This window comes from Falco cherrug, chromosome Z (genome assembly GCF_023634085.1).
Source record: "Falco cherrug isolate bFalChe1 chromosome Z, bFalChe1.pri, whole genome shotgun sequence".
Lineage (NCBI taxonomy): Eukaryota > Metazoa > Chordata > Aves > Falconiformes > Falconidae > Falco > Falco cherrug.
In genome coordinates, this window is record NC_073720.1 from 49,187,243 (window position 1) to 49,210,484 (window position 23,242).

General features: G+C 42.8%; 1 protein-coding gene across 2 annotated transcripts in view; it reads right to left on the reverse strand.

The window, feature by feature from the left end:
• Window positions 1-23,242, reverse strand: part of ROR2 (receptor tyrosine kinase like orphan receptor 2) — a 154,380-nt gene that overhangs the window by 20,619 nt on the left and 110,519 nt on the right. For both annotated transcript variants that reach the window (XM_055699661.1, XM_055699662.1), the window contains exons 3-4: window positions 18,524-18,811; window positions 17,421-17,451 (exon numbers count right to left, since the gene is read on the reverse strand). In XM_055699661.1, coding sequence (XP_055555636.1) covers window positions 17,421-17,451; window positions 18,524-18,811 — 319 coding nt within the window. The remainder of the gene's footprint in view (window positions 1-17,420; window positions 17,452-18,523; window positions 18,812-23,242) is intronic.

Sequence of the window (23,242 nt, forward strand, 5' to 3'; positions counted from 1 at the left end):
GTCCATCACTCCAGTAACAAGAACACACAGCCCTCACCACCAAAGACCTAGGAAAGAACCGAATATATAAAACTGTGACAGGACGTTCAGTAGATAATATTACATGCTGCTGTGGTTTGATGGTATCACAGGCATTCATGTATTTATTATTGCTTTACATATTTAGAAAAGGTTTCAGCCTACCAAAAATTGTTGCTGTTCCCAAGCACAGTAATCACATACAGAAATATAGACATGGGCCGCAGGATGGCTCTCACTACAGTCACCTGGGTGAAATGGTCAGAGAAACAAATCTAAACAAAGATGCCTGCACCCTGAACTTCTGCAAGGAAATATTCTAGAGGTACAACCAGCCATAGTCCTCTGATTACCACATGTACCTTTACACAGATGAGCTAATATTACTTGTACCTGCAAACTCTTTCAATTTACTCAAATGACATTTTTTTTTAAAATTCTCCCTCTGCTTACATAGGTGTCAGTATGTTGGGATGAAATCTTGAACTCAGACGAGTCATCCGGGAGTCCAAGGAAGGCTGCAGGTCTGTTCTGCTGATTTTTTTAACTGATGGTTTTAACACAAACATCTCTGTTGCAACCGGGGTTACTGAAGAATTGGGGCAAAAAAAACCTTTGGAAAAATAATTACAATATACGGGAACACAGACTTGGCCATGCAGTGTTCCAGCTTCTTGCTTACTGAAGAAATCATTTTGAGTCTCCCTCCCCACTCCTTTTTTTAAGGCAAGGTATCCCTCTCCGTGTATGACTGTCTAATGAATTATCTCCTCCTGACATCTCCAAGGAAAAACAGCAGGGCCAACAAACCGTTTGAAGAGCCTCTAACAAGTGGCTCCTTATTCCTCCCACTGCCAGAGAAATGCAAAATTCTTCATCACTTTTATCCTTCCTCCTCCTGCCATGCCACCCTGAGTAAGTACACACAGGTCAGCTCCAAAAACGTCTTGGAAGAATCTACCAGCTGAAAAAGCCATTGTAATGACTGCTGCATCCAGGCAGCGACAAAACTGGTAGGGGCCGTTCCAGGCGGCACAGAGGGAGCTCCAGCAATGGGGATGCGGGTGCCTCGGGTCCAGCGCGGGGGCGGAGGGCTGCACCCGGGGCTGCTGTGCGACACCGAAGGAGGGATGCAGCTGTGAGCGCAGCGCTGAGGCCACCTCAGCTGCTGGGGGGATGGGGAAAGCCGTCGAGGAGGAGCGAAGGCAGTTTCGATGCGATGCCACCGGAGGGAGGAGGGAGGGAGTGATACCGGGCCTCACCAAGGGGACTGGTTTGAGGACAGGAGTCTCTTCTCACCCCTGGAAGCGGGTGAGAGAAGGGCAGCCCACCGCCTGCTGGGTTGCTCTGACCTCGGCTAGTGCAACCCTCAATCCACTCCTCAAGCCACCGGGGATAAGCATGATATAGTAAATCCCTTGGGGGGTGGGGGAGGTGTAATCCTTGAAGTTTTCAGGTATATATTCATGCATTGTGATTTACCTACACAGGAAGATTTTATTCTTAAATGGAAATTTCATGTTACTGTTCAGTTCATTAAAATCTACTGATGGGATTTTACATGTATGCCAGCAAGACAGGTAGGAGGTAGAAAGTCTTCAGAGAAAAGACAACTAAGAAATCATGGTCAAAAATAGCCAGTTATATAAATTCAAAGAGAAGAGGAGGTTATAAGGGAGACAAAGGAACAATTTAAAACTATAAAAGTAAACCCATGAAAGTGCCTCAAACTTTCCATTTTGGGTTTTTTTCTTGAATGATGAGAAATACACTTTTTCTGCAAAGTGCTTCCTAGCTTTTTAGTAGAAGTTAAAAGGTTAAGACATTTTTGTAAAAAATAATAGTTAAAAGCCATTATTAATTAAAAAAGATTTCAGAATTAAAAATGTTTTAACTGACCATGCCATTAAATATGTGATCACTTATGAAAGTATCTGAGCAAAAGAAAAAATGAAAATAACTGTACTGATATAATTTTTTTTTTTTTTTAAACGTAACAAAGGTGGCTTTTCAGTTTCAGCTAACACAGATATTACACATCTGATAGCAGAGAGGTTTGTAAACCAGCCAGAAATTATCTTAGCATCAGCTATAAAGTGGTTACATAATTACATGTACATGCAATTCTTCACCTTCAAAGTCTTTCACAAAACATTTTTATTAAAATTACAGAAACATCAACTATTTGTAATGATATAATACTGATGTCAGTTTCACAATAATTTTTCCAGTCTTAGGGAAAAATTAGCATATCACATTTATCAGAAAATATCAATGAAATTACTTCCTTACAAAAAAATCTAAGCAACAATATGAAATATTTGTTAGTTTCTCTGTTGCTTTTTATGGGTACAATGTGAACCACTTATTGTAGGCAATGTTGCAGAAAGTTCTAGCTTGTGAATACTTCCCAATGTTAGAGGTTGTTTTCATAGCTGCTCTTAACTTTGTAGAATTTATTTGAGCTGATATTTTCCAATCTAAAGCCATTTTTTTTCTTTTTTCTTTTTTAACTTCAAAAGAAATGTTTAAGGTGTTTCATAAAATAAGGCCAGAGAAAATTACCATTTTTCTCTTTAGAAAAAAGAACAAAACCCAAAACAAACCCACTACCAAGAAAAGGAGCAGCCATTTGTGATGTTACCTTGCTATTGAGCAGACACCTGAGACTTGCTAGAACGTACCTTTTGCTGTTGCCATGAATAACTACCCAAATTTGTTCAGCCTTTGTCATTTCCACCTCCATGTGCTCAGCCCAGCCTTCAAGAGGGTAGCTGATACACATTACCCAAATACCCCATCTATAGCAAGCTTTACAGATATGTGTGTGAAAATAAAACTGCTTGGCATCCTCGCTAGGGCTAGTGCCTAAGGTTAACTGAGGCAATGGTATGAGGAGTTTGCTGAGGGCCTAGAAGAACAGGGGCTACGGAAGTGGAAGAGGCACGTCAGCAATGTATAAAGGGGACTACCACCAGAAGACCACATGGTCCTTCAAAATCAGGAGCAAAACATAACGGTTTTTGTGTCTCAGCATTTTTTCTGGCAATAGGTAAGTATGTGTGTCCTCTTCCATCTGGTCTGTACTGAAGACAGCAGCCTATTATTAGCACCATCCACTATTCAGCTGGCCCCAGAAACTGAGGTTTACATCATATGGCTAAGGAATCCAGAACTCATTAAATAATTCTGGTGTGTCATCATAATTCCACATAATAGGATTGGTTGTTTTTTGGTTTGGTTTTGTTGGTTTTGGTTTTTTTTTTTCCAAAAATAGGAAAATTAGCTTTTTCTGCACAGGAAATTCTATGTCAGTTTCAATCAAAGCCTCTGCAGTTCTCAGGAATTAAAAGTAAACAGACAGTCTTCTACTTCAGCCACTAAAGAGGGTAGAAATGAATAACCTTTGGCTCTGCAGCTACACTTTGATGGAGCTGGGGGCATAGCACCCTGAATGACCCAAAACTGCTGAGATGCCTGGGTATACATCCAGCTCTCATGTAATCTGCAAATGATAATTTACCCTTATTTTTCTTCCTTTGGACTTTAAAAGCACTTACTGAATGTTTATCAGACCTTATTTCCAAAGACTACTCTCCTATTTTTTTTTTCCCGGTGTATAACCAATTAATGCCTGAATGTCATATTTTTTCATTTAAGTCTTCCCATAATACAACAGTGGATTGTATCTCAGGCAGAGCAGTATAGTTCACATTCCAAAGTAAGAGCTATAATTTATTTTCAGATGCCACTCAGATGATGCTGTGCAAACATTATTAGCTTGACAGGCTTATGACTAGCAATTCTACCAGCACCACAGCTCTGTAAATTAATCTAATCAGGGTTAACATTAATAAACTCTTCATTAATCAAAACTCAATCAGGAAATCAAATGCTTCTCCAGGTTCATCCTTTCAGCATTTAGTTCTTAATGCCTGAAAACTAAGATCCTGTATGTACTGATATATCTGTCAGTAGGAATGCCATAGAATTTAAAGCTGTACTTTTAAATCACCCATTGCACATTTTTGCTGGAGTGCTTGAGTCTTGGAACTATTGATTTTGTAACACATTCTTGCTTTTCTCCCTTATCCTCAACCTAATTTTGGGAGGAAAAGAAAAAAAAAAAGAACCAAAAAAACAAACCAGCTAAACTTTTTTACCCACTTCGTTACTCACTAAGGTTGTCTCTTTCACGTTAATTACCAAACACAGTATCAACACGCTGCCTTAGGCACCAACAATAAATAAGGAGTGTCACCACAGCAGCTCAGACTCAAAAGGCAGCTAGTTTTAGCTTTGTTAACAGAACATATCTACAAGCATGCCTTTGTTGGAAGTTTCAGATTCCTGGGTAGTTTAGAAGATCTTAAGAATATATTTTTATGTAATACATAATATTTTATGGTTGGACTCAACGATCTTAAGGGTCTTTTCCCACTTAAATGATTCTACAATTTTATGAAATAAACTATAATCCATTACAGAAGATAGTAAGAAGACAGTCTGCACTCCTTCTGTTGAAAGCATAGAAGATCTGTTCCTGTGTGAAACGCTATTTTCTTACACTGCTTGCTGCTGAGACAGACTCTTTCTTATTTTGGAGAAAAGACGTAATATTGCATCTATTCCTTAGGGAGGTATATTTTGCACTGGGTAAAGAACAGGCTGAACAGCAGGACTGAAGGGGCTATACGGAATGGGGCTACATCTGGCTGGGGGCTAGTCACCAGCACTGTTCCTCAGGGTTCACTTCTAGGGCCGGTCCTGTTCAATATTTTTACCAGTGATCTGGAGACACGGGTTGAATGCCCAGTAAACTTGCTGATGATCCTAAAATGAGAGGTGCTGCTGACTCTCCCGAGGCAGAAAAGGCCTTGCAGAGGGAGGTAGACTTGAAGTATTGGGCAATCCTCAGCGGTGTGAAATCTAAAATAAACGAATGATGGCTTCTGAACCTGGGACACAGGAACGCCAGACAGGAGTAGAACTGGGAGTGGCTGGAAAGTAGTCCTGCAGAAAGGGGTTTGGGAGTGCTGGCTGACACTAAGCTCAACATGCGTTAGCAGTGTGCCCTGGCAGCCAAGAGGGCAAACTGCATCCTGGGGAGCATCAAAAATACAGTACAACTATGTGGTCAAAAGAGGTGATTGTCCCGCTGTATTCAGCACTGGTTCACTATCACCTCAAGTGTGCAGTTCTGAGTGCCACAATTTAAAAAGGGAAGTTAAGGAATTTGGATGCATCCAGAAGAAGTCAACAAAGCTGGTGGAAGGGCTGGAAGGCATGTCCTGTGAGGAGCGGCCGAGGACTCCAGATTTCTCTAGGTTGGAGAGAAAGGGGCTGAAGGGTGACCTCATCACTCTCCACAGATTCCTGAGGAGGGGAAGTGGAGAGGGAGGTGCTGACTTCTCTCTGGAATCCAGCGACAGAAGTCATGCGAATGGTTCAATGGTGCATCAGAAGAGATTCAGACTATTAGGAATCATTTCTTTGCAAAAAGGGTGGTCAAATACCTCTAGGCTCCCTAGAGAGGTAGTCAATGCCCTGGGCCTGTCAGGGCCTTAAAAAGAGGCATTTGGACACTGACCTTCATATGGGCTTTAACTTTTGGTCAGTCCTGGAATGATAAGGAAATTGCAATAGATTATTGTTGTAGGTCCCTGCCAGCTGTAACTATTCTATTCTGTTCTATTCCATCCTACCCTACCCTACCCTGTTGCGCCTTTGGAAACCTTCGCTGTATTTCCCACTGGCAATGCTTTCTCTTTCAAGACTTGAGCGAGCATCCCTTCCCAGGCTTGTGACAGCTGTGCTCTGGGTTGAGGCCACCCGGGTCTTGAAGATGTCCAGGCTCAGGGATCCCACAGCCTCTCCAGGCAGCCCCCTCCAGTGCTTCATGATCCTCAGAAGCATTTTGGGGTTTCTTCCTTAGCTCCAGCCTGAAGCTCCCTAGTCTCAGGAGACACCACTGCCTCTCACCCTCCCTCCAGGCAGTGCTGGGAAGAGCCTGTCCCATCCCCTTGATGCCTTCCCCATGGGCACAGGGCTGTGCTGTGAGGTGCCCCGGCGCCTTCCCTGCTCCATGCTGAGCCAGCCCCAGCGCCACAGACCCTCCTTGGCTCCCGGGAGCCCCTCCGGTTTGCCTGCCTGTCTCGGGGACCCCAAAGGGGACGCAGCGCCCAGATGAGGCCTGGTGGGTGCTGAGCAGCGGGGCTCACCCTTGCACCTTCTGGCTAGGGCAGAAAGATGGCAGAAGAGCCCTATGGCCGGAGCCAGCCAAGCGCGGCCTTTGCTGCCTTTGATCCACCTGCGGGAGGAACCGGGGGAGCCCAGAGGGCTGGCCAGCGGTGCTGGCGTATGGGGACAGCCGGTGGGGCTTTGTCCTGCAGCCTCCGAGGGATGCACAAGGTGTTACTGAGAGAACCCTCTTGCCATATGAGCCTGCAGACGTCTGCCATGGCCAGAGTGACCGGATGGGGCCCTGGGAAGACACAGCCATGGCCTCGGTGACTGGTGTGAAACACCGACGCCGAGCACAAGACGGGAGATGGGGGACTGAGTGCCGCAGGCACGTGTGCTGGGGCTGCAGCGATGCGAGTGCTGGGGGCGAGGATGGCCTGCTGCCACCGCCCTGAGCAACGGGTTCTGATGTCACCTGGCGATGGAATGAGATGTCCCCGAGCGATGGATTGTGACCTGGCATCCCTGGCAGCTTATAAGCAGGTGCCGAGTGTCACCCAGCTGGTTCTTGCCCAGACTCCAGCTGAGCAGTCTGCGAGGTTGGGAGGGCAGAGCGAGGCCTTGGTGCTGGTGTCGTGCTCAGGGAGCTGTTCCGTGCAGCTCTCGGTGCCCGACCCAGAGCCATCGGAGGGTTTCCCCCGGCCCTGCCAGCTTCAGGCAGCCGGGGCACCCAGGAGGGGCGCTCGCAGCAGCAGAGGTGAGCTGGCAGGGGACACCTCGCCCTGGGGAGCGGGGAGGCTTTCCTTCTGGGGGGGCCTGGGCATGTCTTCCACCCCTCCCCGGGCCAGCCAGTGACCGTGGCCTCTCTTCCCTTTCTAGCGTGACACCCGCTGCTGCAGCGCCAGTGAGAGGGAGCTGCTCACCATCCCCGGCTCCCCCCAGCCCACCGCAGCACGTGGAGAGCATGGCCGCGGAGCTGGAGGAGCGCTGTCCCATCTGCCTGGACAGCTGCGAGGAACCCAGCTTCGTGATGACATGCCTCCACCGCTTCTGCTACCCGTGCATCCTGCGGTGGGCTCAGAGCAAGCCCGAGTGCCCCCTCTGCAAGAGGAGGGTCCTCTCCATCGCGCACTCGGTGCGGGCGGACGATGACTACAAGGAGCATGCCATCACACCACCTGTCATCGTCTGCCAGGCAGGAGGAGCTCCCAGACACCCACCCGCCCGCGACCTCCATCACCCTGGGGCACCCCAGTGGTGGGCTGCAGAAGGGGTGCTCAGGCGTCCTGTGGGCAGCCTCCAACCCCCAATCTGGTTGAATTCTTTCCGGCAGCAGCCAGGGCTCTTCCAGATCCTGCAGTCCTGGGTCCGTCAGGAGCTGGAGGAGACCTTTGGCAGCAGGGTGCAGGAGAGGGCTGCGGTGGAGGACGGGGCCAGGGGCTGGCTGCCTGGGGGCTCCCTGCAAAACCGCCCAGCGATGTTCATGCAACAGCGTGCACGTGTCGCTGCGCGGCGGCGCAGGGGGGAGGCCCGCAGACCACTGGGCTGGCAGGACGCCAGTCCTACTGGGGGGCAGGAGGGCAGCCCCGCAGGTGTCCCCCAGCCTGCTGCCTCCCGAGGGGGGGCTCCTGCCCCTGGCCCAGCCCCCTCCAGCAGCCCTGGGAGACCCAGCTTAGATGAGCTCCCTGGCACCTCATCTGCTGCTGTTGGTGGGAGCCCCCCTGCTGCCCCTGTCACCACCCTCGCAGGGCAAGAAGAGCCCCAGGAGGAGCCAGGGGAGGCTGTGCCCAGGACGTCCACCTCTGGCCGGGGCAGTGAACACTCCCCTGGGGGGCCACGGCGACCCCCAAAGAGGAGGGCTGGCAGCTCCAAGGCCTCGCCAGCCAACAAGAGGGCAGCACAGCGTCGGTGACTCTGGAGGGATGGCCAAAGCAGGACCATGCCATCAGCTGGAGCATCCACCAACCCACAAGAGCTCCCAGCACCCCAAATCCAACTATCTAAATAAAATAAAAGCATGGAAACTCCAGAAAATCTCCTGGTGTTACTAATAGTGCAGGTGGTGTTGCTGTCCTTGCCCTTTATTGCTTTTTTCCTGGGAGGGGTGGGATGCTGGCTAAAGCTGAGGGGTCCTCCTATGTGTGCCAGCTACTATTTCACTCCTCCCCCCAAAGGCAAGTGCTGCCCACCTCCAGGCCTCCATCTCTGCAGCTGGTGCCGGGGCAGATGTTTCCAGCCGGGGGCTCTCCAGGGCCACCCTGTGCCCCATCATCGCTCACCACCCCAGGCCCGTCGTCCTCCTCACCGCAGACGCTGCCCCCACGTCCCGCGGCTCTGCTCCCCTACCAGCCCGCACTGCTGGCTGCAGCCTGGCCACGGCGGTGCCCAGATCCCTCCTCCTGCACGGAGTCTCCACTTGGTGCTGCCTTCTGCGTCAGCCCGGGCTCCCAAGAACCTCAGCAAGGGGAAGCGCCAAGTCCTGCACCTGGGGAGGGACAACGTCAGGCACCGGCACATGTGGCGAGCTGCCCCACTGGAGAGCAGCCCTGGAGAGGTGACCATGCTGCTGCCTTCCAGCACAGGCTTTCTTCCCGCTCGGCCAGATCAAGTCTTGGTGCTGGAGCTGCTTCTCCTCTGCTCGCAAAGGACGCCTCTTTGGCAGACGCTCAGCAGATGGATGCCAAGCGGCTGAGGACACTGGGTTCATCCAGTCTGGCGAAAAGGGGGCTGAGGGGCGACCACATTGCTCTCCACAGCTTCCTGAGGAGGGGAAGTGGAGAGGGCGGTGCTGATCTCTTCTCGCTGGTCTCCAGCAACAGGACGTGTGGAACGGTCCAAAGCCGTGGCAGAAGAAACCTTCCTTTACTGCGAGGGTGGTCAGACGCTGCGACAGGCGCCCAAGAGAGGTGCTCGATGCGCCGTGCCTCTCAGAGCCTTAAGCAGAGTCATTTGCACAATGCCCCTCATAATGGGCTCTAACTTTTGGTCAGCCCTGGAGCGATCAGGCAGTTCAACTAGAGGATGGTTGTAGGTCCACGCCAAGTATTGTATTCTATTCTGTTCTATTATATTCTTTTATTGTATTCTATTCTATTCTATTCTATTCTATTCCTTTACTACTCTATTCATTGTTTTGCATTCTTGAAACTACTTTATTGGCATTAGACAGGTGAATAAATGAAGTGTTTGCAAGGCAATTTTGCCAAACTGAGTCAGATGAAAGTAACGGGATTCCTATATGCAGGTCAGCTGGCTGACAGTGACCCACAGAACTAAACAAACTGATTTCCAAGCCTGAAGGAAAGTATGGTGAAGCAGGGGTAAACAACCTTTCTGGCCTGCAATCTGAACTGTTAGAAAAACTTGCTGGGTGTGGGGGATGCAAATTATTCATATGCGGGTGCATACATATGTATGAAGAAAATTTCCTGTGACATCAAATATTGTTTTGTCCCACCCAAAGTAATCCTTGCCTCTTCTGTGTTATTATCAGATTGAACAAAATGAGAAATGGGACACTTATAATTGACCTTTTTGAGGAGCATCAGAGAGACTGCTGATGAGACATGCTTTTTGCAACTTTATTTTTAGAGTAGTATTACTTCAGATACTCCAGATTTTAGACAGAGAGCAGCACCAATTTAAAAGAGCAGATTTCCTTACTGCATTTTCATTCTTTCATTCCATTTTTTAAAAAAGACAATGCCTTCTATTACTCTTAATGTTTTTAGTTTTGGATGGAAATATTCAAATTTAATCAGGTTTTACCATGTTTCACCTTCTTTCAAGTACACTAAATCAGTTGCATGACTCGTTTGTTTTGCTCTTTCAAATGGAAATGATTAACAAAATAACACAAAAGTAGGGGAAAATTAACCATAAAGCCATAAAAATTGAAAGTATTATTTATGGTGCGGTACTACAACTTTATCTCATTTTGTTAAATTACCTACTTCTCATTAGGATAGTGTTCCTTTATCTTTATGCCTGACTACAATGTTCACCCTTTCCTTGTATGCACTTAGAAACTATTCAGCATCCTAAGGAACTGTAATTAAACTCAATGTGGCATCAAATGCTGAAAGGAAGTCTCAGGGACCATGTAACTGTCCTTTTGTAGAACGTGCAATAAACACTTTGAAAGCCATTTAAGCTACTGAACGAAGGAGTGAAGGGGAAGTAGAGAGGCAGGAAGTAAAATCTAAACAAACTCAAGATTGCTGGTTATATCAGAGATGTCCAACAGCTGCACCAGATACTTGCCAAAAGCCCAAGGCCATTACTACTTTGAATATCAATTTACGTATATCCTTAAACAGATTAACAAATGTCTTATTTAGTTTGCAACTTCTTTGGCAGTTTAATACAAATCGTTTCTCTGAGCAGCCCAAACCTAAACACCTGCTGCTGATCTGGAACCTTCTGGAAGAGGGCATGTTGGGGTCACATATTTACAAAGTCAGAGCTGTATTTGGCTCTTCGCTGTACATTGCACATCTTAAGAGTTGCACCTTGCAGCTTGCCTGATATGATAGCCTGCTGGCTATCAAAAACCTAACCACTGCTCTGCAGAGTAAGAAGCAGGCTCTCCCAGTGCACAGGCTGTGGGTAATTTCTTCCTTGCAGAAGCCATCAGCTTCCTTTAATATCCACGAACAAGCTAAATTTCTAAATTTTAGAAAATGGAGCTCTTAGGAAATAAAGTGTTTCTGTGTTTTGGTGTACTGGATGCTGTAGCCCCCATATAATATATATGTAGCCCCACATAAATGCAAAGTGGTAAGCATTACATTTATTGCCCTGCTTGATCCAATTAATTTGAAAGTATCTTAACAGTACTGCTAATCACAAGTGGGAAGGTGCTTTCTCACGTTTAACCCTAAGTTAGCTCTAATCGTATGAGTAGACAGAAGTGTCACTAATAGCTTCTTCTTCCTAAGGTATTTGGTAATCTTGCCCAACAGCAGGCAAATCCCATAGGGCCACTTTCTTGGCTTTGCAACCAGGCTCTCTCAGTAAAGCAGTGCAATGTAGCTGCATTACACTGTACGTTTCAAGGGCATTTGATTTATACAGTAGCACAAAGAAGGTAAAGCTTTCCTGGAGATCGATACTTAATCACCTTTACATATGCTTGGCTTCCCTTTGGTTTTGGGGGGTTTCTGAACAGTATGGATTGGTGAGCACAACAATTTTTTTTCCTTTTTTTCTACTGCCTACAAGCTTCTTTCCTTTGTTCTTCCCTTCCATCTACAACAGTTTCCCCAGATGACAAGTTGCAGGAATATGGACACTTGTGTCTAGTTCAAGCTGTTAGGCATATTAGTTTAAATACACATTTGGCTTTTAAAATTAGTCAATTGTATAAGCACACCAAATTTCTGCTTCTATCAGTAAATAGTATAAACTGTATTAAATATTTCATCATCTAATTACTGGTGATTAGGAAAGATTTAAGTGGAAGACTAAAGCTGAAGAAATAGCACAGTGTGGAAAGAAGCTGGGAACTAGTGCGCTAGAAAGCAACCCAAACCAGTACTTCCACTGCTCTCATAACTCTACCTTGAATTATGTATATTCTGGGTTTTGCATGAGAAAAAAAATGTATTTTTTGAAACAAAAAAATAAAATTAGGATAAAAAATTCAGAGGGTCAGCTTCTTTTGACTGTATTCTACAGCTCCAGCCAGACCAGGGTATAATTTTCAGTTATCTATTTTTTGTGACACAGTATACTTATGAACTGTACTAGGTTGTATCCCCGATAGCTAGAGTAAAAACAATCACTCTACCAAAAAATTACACTCTAAAACAGATAAGAGAGAAAAGAGTATGTAAAATGGCTTAGTGCAGCCTTGGTTTCAGTTCCTTCCTTCCTCTACAAATTTCCTGTCTAGGCCTGAGCAATTGTCAAAGGCCATTTGAACCAACAGACCCAGAAGCCCATTAAGGTTGTGGATCAAAATTTCCTGAAAGGAGCCCCAACTTCACACCAGGGTGGAATACAGCTTCTCCCCGAACCTTGAAAGAAAAATGGAAACTGACACACAGGGGCTAGGAGGGAATTGCAGCATGTTCCAGCCAGATCCCCAAATTGGACTGTCATGGAGCCAGGAAATCTGCCAAGGCAAATGCATGCTGTTTAATGCAGACCAGCCCGAGATAACCTGCGCCTCAGATCCTCATTTGTAAAACAGGAATAACTATCCCATGCTTTATGGGAAGAGAACATATCCTAAACATTTTGAAATAATCTGATCCCATAACAGAGGAAGACAAAAATTCCGAAGATTGACCATCTCCATTTGCTGTAGAAAACATGAAGAGACAAAGGTTAAACAAGTTGTGGCAATCACACATGGAGACAGGAGCACAGCTGGAAATTAAATCCAGACCTCTAAAATTATAGTCCAGTGTTTTTATCACAAAATCTTTCTTCTTCGTTCTTGATTAAAACAGGAAACCAGTACACAAAATATGTGCTTACTCTGTAACTTCAGCATGTTACCACAAATGTCTTAGAAAAATATATATGCGCTTCAAATATGGTCATCTCAGCCAAGTGTATATTTTGATGAAACAAAAAGCATGCATATCATTCTGGAGGAGGCCCATCATCAAACACCTGGTCCTCAGGGGCCTGAACAAACACTGTAACTTCTAAGTTGAGACAACCTTGTATTGGTTATAAAAACATCTGTTTATGTGAATTTTAAGATAATTTTGTGTAAACTGCAAGATTTAAAATGTTGTTGTCAGTGGCTGAACCACACTGAGACTAAAGAGTATTTGCAATGCAACCCAAGGAAAGGAGGAAGAGACAAGTGCTGCTGCTGTTTGATGATAAGGAAAGTATTCTTACTTTTTAACATGATGTTGAGTGCCTTTCATTTGCCAGACAGATCCAGTTTACAAAATTGTTTGCCCCCACAGCTACTGTCTTTTACCTGGAAGACCCCCGCCACGGGCAGGGAGGTGGCCTCAGGGTGAAGTGCTCTGATGACCTACTCCTTTGCACCCTCTTTCCCAGGGCCTCATATTCCCTTTCCCTTCTTATAATTAAGCAATTTTTCACATGATTAAAACATACTTCCCCCACCATAAAACTGTATGAGTGCCTGTCACATCATCCAGGGGGCTCCCTTTGGGGTCACAGAAGAGATGCACTTCATCTATGTGATAAAAAGTATGGGATATGCAGACCACAGAGAATAAATTGCACACCCCAGCCTCACGGTTCCTCACCAGAGTTTTAATTCAGATGTGTTACTAGTTTTTAAAGACATTTTTTTTTTTACATTGTTTGAAAGAGCTGGGTTTTTTTCTCAACTACAATTGTTTCATCACTTGCCTTCAATGGACTGAATCTTAAAATTTTTACTGTTGTCCCAAACAACCTGAAGAAAATAAGGCATGAGAACATGCAAATTTATTCTGAATTATTAACATCTCAAAATTCCTCCCCAGAGTAATGACGATTTCTGCTTGATGATGGTGTTTCTTCCCACCTACTTCTCCTCCTAAGGATCCAGCATACAGGCATCAGTGGCTGTAAACTCAGAACTGATGTTAGTCAGTTTGATGAAACAGGGACTTCTCAAAGTTTCTTAGAAAGCCCAGTCCCCCTGCACAGGGCTCTGGAATGAGGTGTTCACCTCCCGGCATCCTGAGCAGATTGCAGAAAGGTCATGTGGGGAAAAGTGCAGCACTGGCAACAGAGCCAGGTCTGTTCACCTACACTTGGCAAGGAATGAGTTTATAGCTACTTCTTTCTGCCTGTACTTTGTTGTACCTTCCTCACTTCTGCTAAAGCCTCATCAGATTTTCCAGAAGCCCTTAGATCCAACAAACGGTCAGATATCTTCCATCCCAAGTTCCTTCCGAGGTGGCACCACTATAGTCACACTCTTGAGAGTCACAAAATAGAGAAATCTAAACAGCTTCAAAACAGAAATTTGCCCAATAGGTAAAATTGAATCTGAACATTCAAGAGAAGACATTAGAGAACATATTGTCTCTTAGAATAAAATTGTCTTGTAAGAGCAACACATCTAGAAGGGAAGGCAAGTGTTTCCACCCTCCTACTCTTTGACACCAAGGATTAACATCCATTGCTTAAACCACGCTAAAAAAAACCATTTTCCAGTATTTGTTACCCATTTATTTTATTTCCACACACTCGTACCTTCCTGAACAGGCAAGATGTCTCTCTTCAGAAAGGCAAAAGCTAATAATGTTAATGATACAACTACATTACACAGTGAGAGAAAGGATTCAACCTGCTAGCTTGTGCTCTAGCGAAACAGTCCTCTAGTTGCGCAGTCCTTTGACAGCAGTCTGGTCAGAAACTAGTCTTCTGACTGTGTTTTGATTTTATTTCCTTTGTAGATTAGTTTGTACTAGCTATTAATGCTTTCAACAATTTTAATACTTTTGCTAAATAATTTTGATAGATTTTACTTTTTCTTTTCTACAGAAAAATCCCTAGAAATTTTCACAGATACAAACTTTCACAGCAAATAAAGACCTCTCCACCTTCTCAACAGTCCACACCAGTTTAAGACTATGCATTTGGTTGGAAACTTTTACTTTTAGATTTTTTATGGAAATCTCTCAACTTCAGTGCCTGAAGGTCAGGGCCCTTTTTTGTGCTGGCAAGTCTGAGTGCATAATGCACATCTGATCTCTGGCAATCTTTAATTGTAGATAATTTCTAGAAATCTACAGCAGAACACACGGACTTCATAAAAATACCTTGTTAGATGGTATCAACACAGGTAATGCTTTTCATCCCTTAATAATTCATTAGGTATAGTTTTAGACCAAGTTACAATGGTTTTAGGTTTCAGCGCTTCCACTGAAGCGTGTCTTTTTGGAAGCGTTAATGCCAGGAGAAATGGCTCTCAGGTGGCTCAACACAAGATTGTGCTGTGCAGCCAGCAAACAGAAAGAGCCTTTTGTTCTGTGTGGGCTCCTTCCAAGCAGTTAGGTATTTCTTTCACCTTTTTGCCGTTTCCTTTTTTCTGGCTTACAAAGCGATATGCATGATTTTATATAAAACATTCAGTAAAAAAAAAAAAAAAACAAAAACTTAATCGGTTTCTGAAAAGAAAAATGTAATACTGCAAATGATGGCATTTTATTTGAAGGACTAGATCTGCATGGAGCAGAGGAACATGGGAGCAAATGTGAAGCATAAGAAAAGAAAAAAAAAAGGACAGTATCAAAAGGAAGGACAGGAACATTGAAAAAGTAGGCAAAACCTAGTAAAGTAGGAAAGAGAAAACTGAAACAGGAATAGGCACGCAATGAGGCAAAGATCTGTAATCCCTGAAAGCTCCTGGTCCTCATATGGTTAGTTCCTCATGATTTCTCACTAGACCTTTGACCTGACCTTGTTTTTCTCAAGTTTCAGCTTTTTCTTCAATCTAGTGAATATAAAATAATCACCACCAAAATCTACAAGCAACGTATTCTTCACCTTTTAATGGCAGGGCCAAAACTGTAACGGCATACTACTGTTTCCAGGTCTACCACTGACACCATTGGTACAAGACTGATTTAGAGGTGTCATGATTCAAATGAGAGGGTTTGGGTGGGGTGGTTTTTTTTCATATTCTTTGCTTTATTCTAACTTACAGTTCAAAACCAGCAAAGTTTGAGTAGTCAAGCATTCAAAACCTAGGCAAAACCAAAATGAAAGACAGCTCAGGAAGCTTAATTCACTTCCACTTGGGGGTGGGTGTGGTGTAATTCAGAAATATGTCACATAGTAATTGGGTTTTTCACTTTATCAACTGGAATTGTTTTTTTGATTTATGTTGATATTTGTAAAATATTAGTAAGTTATCACTCTAGCACAGGAGAAGGGTTTGGGAAAACCTAGGCAAACCAAAATAAATAAGATTAATTGTTTGCTCAATAACAAAAGGGGAATCAACCTACAGCTTGGGTCCTAGATTTTCGTCTTATGCTTGGAAACTGCTACTCTTCAGTTGCATTTGAGAAGTGTTCCTTGAACAGTTCAGTGCTTCACTATACATAATTCAGTTTGCTGTCTCGTGTACCAGTCTCTGCCTTCTGATATCATAAAAGTTCAGACAACTTCCTGGTATCTCACTATTTTGCTTTGTAGAACAGGTACGTAACAGTTTTCTCAAGTGTTTTCAGTGGTTACAAAAATGATTACTTTTTTTGTACTGGCATGGACAGCTAATCTTCAATAGCAATAAATTTTAAGGAAAATATGACAACTTGTTAAATCCCTATACTGGTGAAACCTTTAAGTTAATGTACGTTTTCTGTGCCTATAAAATGCAAGAATGTGTACCACGTGGTATTATTCTTATATATGGAAGATGACTAAGTGAGTATATGCAAGATGGATGGATTAGTGGTCAGCCCACTGCAGTTGTTTAAAGTGTTTCCACTTAAGCCATTGGGAGTTCAGAGATCACAAACACTGATTAATAGTGTACTTCTGAAAAGCATCCACATCTTTACAAATCTGCGTTTACTCTTTGTTTCAAGTAGTCCATCACCAACACTAATTTTATGGCCTCAGACTGTACTCCTCACTCCATTATTTGATCAACAGCAGAACCTACTTCAAGAAATTATACAATATGCAACATTTCAATTAAAACCAACACATGAAGCAATGATGGTGAAAAAGAGTTAATCTATTTTCATCATTATGACTGGATCAGCAAGTAAGCCCAGGCAGCTAACAAAAATCACCAAATTACTACTGAAGTCCAAATGACATTAACAAACAGGTTTTACCTAGCTACTCAAAGACAGGATTCTAGTCCTGTTTTATCTGACCTTTCAAGCTATAATAATATAACATGGGTCAATTTATAACCACAGCAACCTAAGCATTTTGTCCGTTCATTTTTAACCACTCTTCCACCCCCTACTTGCCCTGTAAACAGGTACTGTTAAAACATCATGCCTTTGTGGTATTTTGCTTGTCTAAAATACAAAATAAGAAAGCAGAAGTTGCTCAAGAAAATTTGATCAAACCAAAAGCCACTGTAACAGAGTGTTATCCCCATCTGCAAAAAGCTTCATCCAGTCTGTGAGTTTTCAATCAAATTAGGTATTTTCTAGCAAGCACACTGTGGTTTCAGGCAGTGTTCACTGAGCTTATGAACTAAATTCTTACAGAACAAAGTTGGTCAGAGTGCATTAAGTAATTTTCCAAAAAGTACTTACTGAAGATTGTGATTCGGGCTGTTTGTTGGACCTGTAAACATAAACCAAACAAACATTACTGGCAAGTTTGGCTCAAGGACAACAGCATAAGAAAAGTCAAGAGCAATCTAAAAGAAAACAACTCTTTAATGAAGGTTTGTCTCAAGATTCAAACAAAACCCTCTGCATTCCTGCACATAATCATATATTGCTATTTTCAAAGCCACAAATAAAAATCACATGAATCTTCTGCCTGGTCAGGCAGCAACTTGAGTGGACTTAACTTTTGTTATTAAATATGTCCCACCATAAAAACACAGGCTGTTAAAAAGACAATGTGTTATCTTCACACATCAATTACCTCTTAGTAAGCCCCACCTGAGAGCCTTACTATCAGTTTATGGTATGACACAGGCATGCTCTCAACCTTTGTCACAGCAGGGACAAGGTCCAATACCCAGCACTTAATGAATCACTTACAAACTAAACTGTGGAGTTAGCTATTTTCATTATAAAATCAGAAGAAATTTTAGGAAAATGTCTCTACAATTTTCTTCCCCATTGCTTCAGAAGCAAACTAAATAAAAGCTTGCCTTCCAGGCTGGACGATTAAGTCTCCAAAATGCAATATAAGTGCTTCTTGAAAGGTGCGGTGTACCTTCATCTGACAAAGGACAGAATTTGAGGCCAAGCTTCACTTAACAGTACAGATGTGATATTTCACAAGGATGGGGCCAGCACTATGAATATCACGTAGAAAACTGCTTCTCATTGTTTCCTTTAGGTTTCTTTACAGACTGAGTTGAGCAGTACAGTGAAAACTCCAGGCAATGAAATGTTACCTTTTCGTACTTTATACTGGCACTTCTTTAAAATTTTTTCTTCACTACGTATTTACAGACCTTTCCATCTGTATTTACTTTCTTTTATTACCAGTAAATGAGTATTGAGTTCAACCGAGAAGTTCTGCACTGGGGGAGAGGCCCCAGGCAATGGCTTTATTTATTTCCTTTTGTGTTGAGAATTCTTCTTAAAACATCAAATTCATTTCTCATTATGCTACTGTGAAAACTAATACCTAGTCTATAAAGCAGTCTGAGTAATTATAAAAACCAGGAACTCACCAAGCCTTACGAACAACACTCCTGTTGCAGTTATTGTCTTCATCCCATTTGAAGCCACGCACTGGTAGTATCCTGTGTCCGTGGTATCCAGATCCTGGATTCTCAGACGTGAACCATAATCTGTTTTTCTGATGATGATCCGTCTTGGTTCCTGAACCACTGGAGCATCATTTTTTAGCCATCTCACATTTGGAGATGGATTTCCTGCTACCTTGCAGTGCAGGATTGCTGTTTGCCCCTGGACTACAGTGATATTGTTTACTGGTTCCAAAAAGGTCAGAAAGTAACCTAAGAGGGTAAAAGGTCAGAAAAGATCAGACTTCACTTTGCTTGTGATAAAAGGCTGCTCAAATGCACATTTTTGAGAGAGGGTCTTGTAAATGGTTTCAGTTTTCTTTCAAGCATATACTAAAAAAAAAATGTGCAATTCTCTGTCCTAGGGACACATAACATTACAGTCTGATTTGTCTTTCATGATTGGCTTCATGTTTGTCTGCAAGTAGATATGCAGTTTAGAAGGTCAAGCATGAATTAATACCATTACAATCCTAACTCCCTTTGTGGACACCTATTCTGAAAGCAATAATGATTTTTTCTGCTCCATTTCTATGTCTCTTGCGAAACAGTTAGTTCTGTAACAAAAAAATACACCCCTATTCCATAAGAAAGTAATCCCAGTTGCAGCCATATTAGAATATCATTATAATTTTACCACTTAATCTTCTTACATGGTCATATATTTGTCTTTAAAAATAACTAAAACTGGAAAAGTTACTTTTAGGTATTAATTTGACTTGCCAGATACTCAACTGACAAGAAATCTTAAGATGAACCTGATTCAGATAGGTTTTCCTTACAATCAAACTTCAAAGATGGCAAGTCTCACATTCAATTTAAAGAAAGTATGCCTCAACTGTAGAAGTAACCTGTGATACAGAGGGCACTTTTAAATTGATTATAGACTGCCATTTTTCATGTCAAATCTTAAAGTAGTGCTAAATTGGACGAAGAAAGGTCTGTATGGACATCAAGTAATCCGGTTTCATGGGTTTAGTTTTATAAATGGAATCTAAAAGCACTAATTTGTGGTTTGTTAAAAGCAAAGGGCTTGTCAAGAAGCATGTATGCTGTATTGGTGATCTCAAGTGATAAAAAGATTAAAAAAATAATTGATGGAAGACTATTGTAAAAAATTGACAATCAAATCTTCAGTCTTATTGTTTTAAATTTAATTTGGTGTTAGGAGTCTTGCAACTGACATACATCACACATTGAAAGCTTGGAAGCATGTAATTCCATTGAAATAATAATGCAATCGTCAAAACAAGTAAGAAAAATATCTAGCTGTCATACTCATATGTTTGTTTTGATGAATTTATACCATTGAGACATAGAGCATCAGGAATACTTCATATTACGTTACATTTTTATGTCATCTAGATCCAAATATCAAATAACTGATGGATGTCTACATGTGCCATTCCCTATCAGCTAGATTATTTTACAGTTGTTTAATGAGGAAATAGCATATTACTGTGCAGGAATCTAACACCAGCAATGCAATGGTAACATTTGCAGTCTAATTGCTGAAGTACTTAAAAAAAAATGATGCGCTGCTTTGATTTACTTTTGACATGATCATGAAAATCAGTTACTCTGTAATGGCTAGGCATAGCAACGGAGAGGAAAACACTAGAAAAATCATAATATAAAGAGTTCGCAAAGCCAGATTTTGCTGGAAAAATGGGTTTTCTTGAATATTATGTTGTTCCCTACCATTGAACTTCCAAAAGAAATGCTGCTTTAATGAATAACATGAAAATACAATGTAGATAAGCGTGAATTTAGTATGTCACTAAACAGAAAATGAAGTAAATCCCTGCCCATGGCAGGGAGGTTAGAACTAAATTATTTTTAAGGTCCCTTCCAATCCAAAACATTCTATGATTCTATGAGTCAAATACATATAACCTCCACATGACACTGGAAACTTAAAGGAAAATTATTTGTCATCCTTTTTCCACATAAAATAATGAAGTAGTCTGCAAGTAATTTTACATTAGTTTTCCCTATTGTTAGTCTACAAATCTTTAGCTGACTTTAGAACATTTTGACAGAAAACAAATACTTTTTTCAAATGTCTGATAAGAAAGGAAGAAGAAGCCTTCTGCAATGTCATGCCACAACAGTGTCATTTGTTGTGGTTTCCAGTTACGTTTCAGAATTAGAATTGCTAGGGTAACATTCTGGCAGGGAACAGAAAACCAGCAAATTATCTTGTTGATACAGGGAATAGAAGCAATTGATTAAAACTATTACTTAAGCCAACATTTTTACATATGTAAGTATTTGTAGCAGCAAGAAAGAAAGTATGATCAATCCTGCCACATGTTAGAAAAGGAATTTCCATGGCTATTTCACTCTTAGCTCATTATTTTGCCACTTTTTCTTAATCTGTATGGAGTTTATTCTCATCAGCATGATTAAAGCAGAGTATACAGTCAGGAGGAGAAGTAAGTTTGCATTTATTTGAAATATGTTCAAAAGAGTTCTCATACTCAATAATACTGCTTGAGTCAGAATTAATTTATGAAAAGGGGTGGAAAAGCTGGAAAATTCTTCAAATTTTAGCAAAACAACTGGAGCATTGAGGAAGTCAAGGACATCTAGTCATGGTAATGGCTTTGAGATGTTGGGTGGAAGAGGAGTGGAGCCCCAGTGTGGGACCATGAAAGCACCAACTCAAGCAACAGTGGCAAATTGGATGTACAGTCTGCAAAATGGGTGGGAAATTGGCTCACAGGCCACGCTCAGAGGGTGATGATCAATGTTTTTTACTCAGGCTGGCAGACCGTCACAAGCAAGGTCCTTCAGGGATCAATACGGGGCCCCACACTGTTCAACATCTTCATAAATGTCTTGGAAGATGAGATTGAAAGCAGCCTGTTTGCTGATGAGGCTAAACTGGGTGGTGATGTGGGCAGAAGGAAGAGCCATCTTAGAGACCTGGACAGGCTGAAAGAAGGGCAAGCAAGAACTGCATAGTGTTTCAAAGACGCGTCCAAAGTCCTGCACCTGCACCAGGATAACCAAAGAGCCCAGTACAGGCTTAGGATCTGTGTGGCTGAGGAGTAGCCTTGCTGAAAGGGAGCTGGGCGTCCTGGTGGACAACAAGCTCAACATGAGTCCGAAAAGAGCTGCTGCGGCAACAAAGGCAAACCAGATCCCGGGCTGTGTCCACAAGGGCATTGCTAGCTAGCAGACATAGAGACATGATCATCGCAGTGTACTCAGTGCTTGTCCGGCCACACTTGGAGTCCAATTCTAGTTCCCAAAATTCAAAAATGACACAGAAAGTCTGGAGAGTGTCCAAAGGAGGGCCATGAAGATGACTGAAAATCTGGAGAGCCTGCCTTATGAGGGAAGACTTGAAGGAGTTAGGTCTTTTCTCCCTGAAGAATAGAAGGTTCGGGGGGGGGGGGGGATGGGGTGGGGTGGGGGGGGGTGGAGCTCAAGAAGCCACATGGAGAAGACACAAGAGGCAATGGCTACAGGCTGCATCAAGAGAGGTTTCATCTCAATAGAACTAAATTTTTTGCAGTGAAAACAACCATTCACTGGAAAATGACCTCTCCAGAGATGCAGATGAGTCCTCGTTACTGGAGGTTTTCAAGGTGCGATCAGACAGGGTGTTAGATGATCTTGTCTAGGCTCCCTTTCCCTAAAAAAGTTTGGCCAGATGATCTTTTAAGGTCCTTCCCAACCTGGGCTGTTCTGTGGTTCCATGGGTCTGTGATTCAGCAATCATGGGGGCAGCCTGAATGTGCTCACATAAGAAAAGCAAAAGAGTTGGTTTAAGGTATTTTTTGAGAAGTTAGACCACTTCCAGCACGGAGCCAGCACAGAGGTACAAACACCAGCTCGGAGATGCTCCTGACTCCTAAGTGAAAGAAGCAGAGAAGATGCTTTCTATAAAGGTGGGGTCAACCCAAACGCTGTAAGTTGACAGTCAGGTAGTGTGGTGGTTCTATCTCCGATATACTTTTTGTTCTTAACACAGAAGTATAGGAAAGGTCTACGTTGTTCTTGTGCTACTTACTGGTCAGGTTTTGTGCCATTGGTCAGCTTACAGCTTGCTCAAACACCGGTATTTCACTTTTCCTAATGAGCCAGGTTAGTTATGGATATTACATTCAAGTAAATTTGGATGAAAACAGATACTAAATTTACTTACTAGGACCAACAGATGTTATTAACTCAAGATTAAATTCATGTTAGGACTTTCTGGTTTACCAATTAAACCAGAGGTACCATAGGAAGTAATTTGGTCAATAGCTTTTAAGCAATTCAAAGTATTTTGTGTGAATTTATGAATCAGATCCTATTAATAACTAGAACAAAACTATTACTACCAAAAGCAATGCCAAAGATTTATGGATGAATTCAGACCCAGTGTGATTAGATACAGTTCCCCTGAAGTCAGTGTAACTGAATTCATTTCCTGCAGGTTAGAATTTGGCTTTAGTTCATTATTTCTCCTGCCAATTTTATAGGCATTTTCTGCAGTGTTTTACATTACCCTGTTATTACAAATCAAGTAATAAATACTTTAACCTACTGAACTTTGAAGCACTTGTGTTTTCTTCAAAGTTTTGCAGAGCAGCTCAGGAACAGTAGGGCAACTCACTGCCTATCCACTGCCTCTGTCTGTACCCGGAG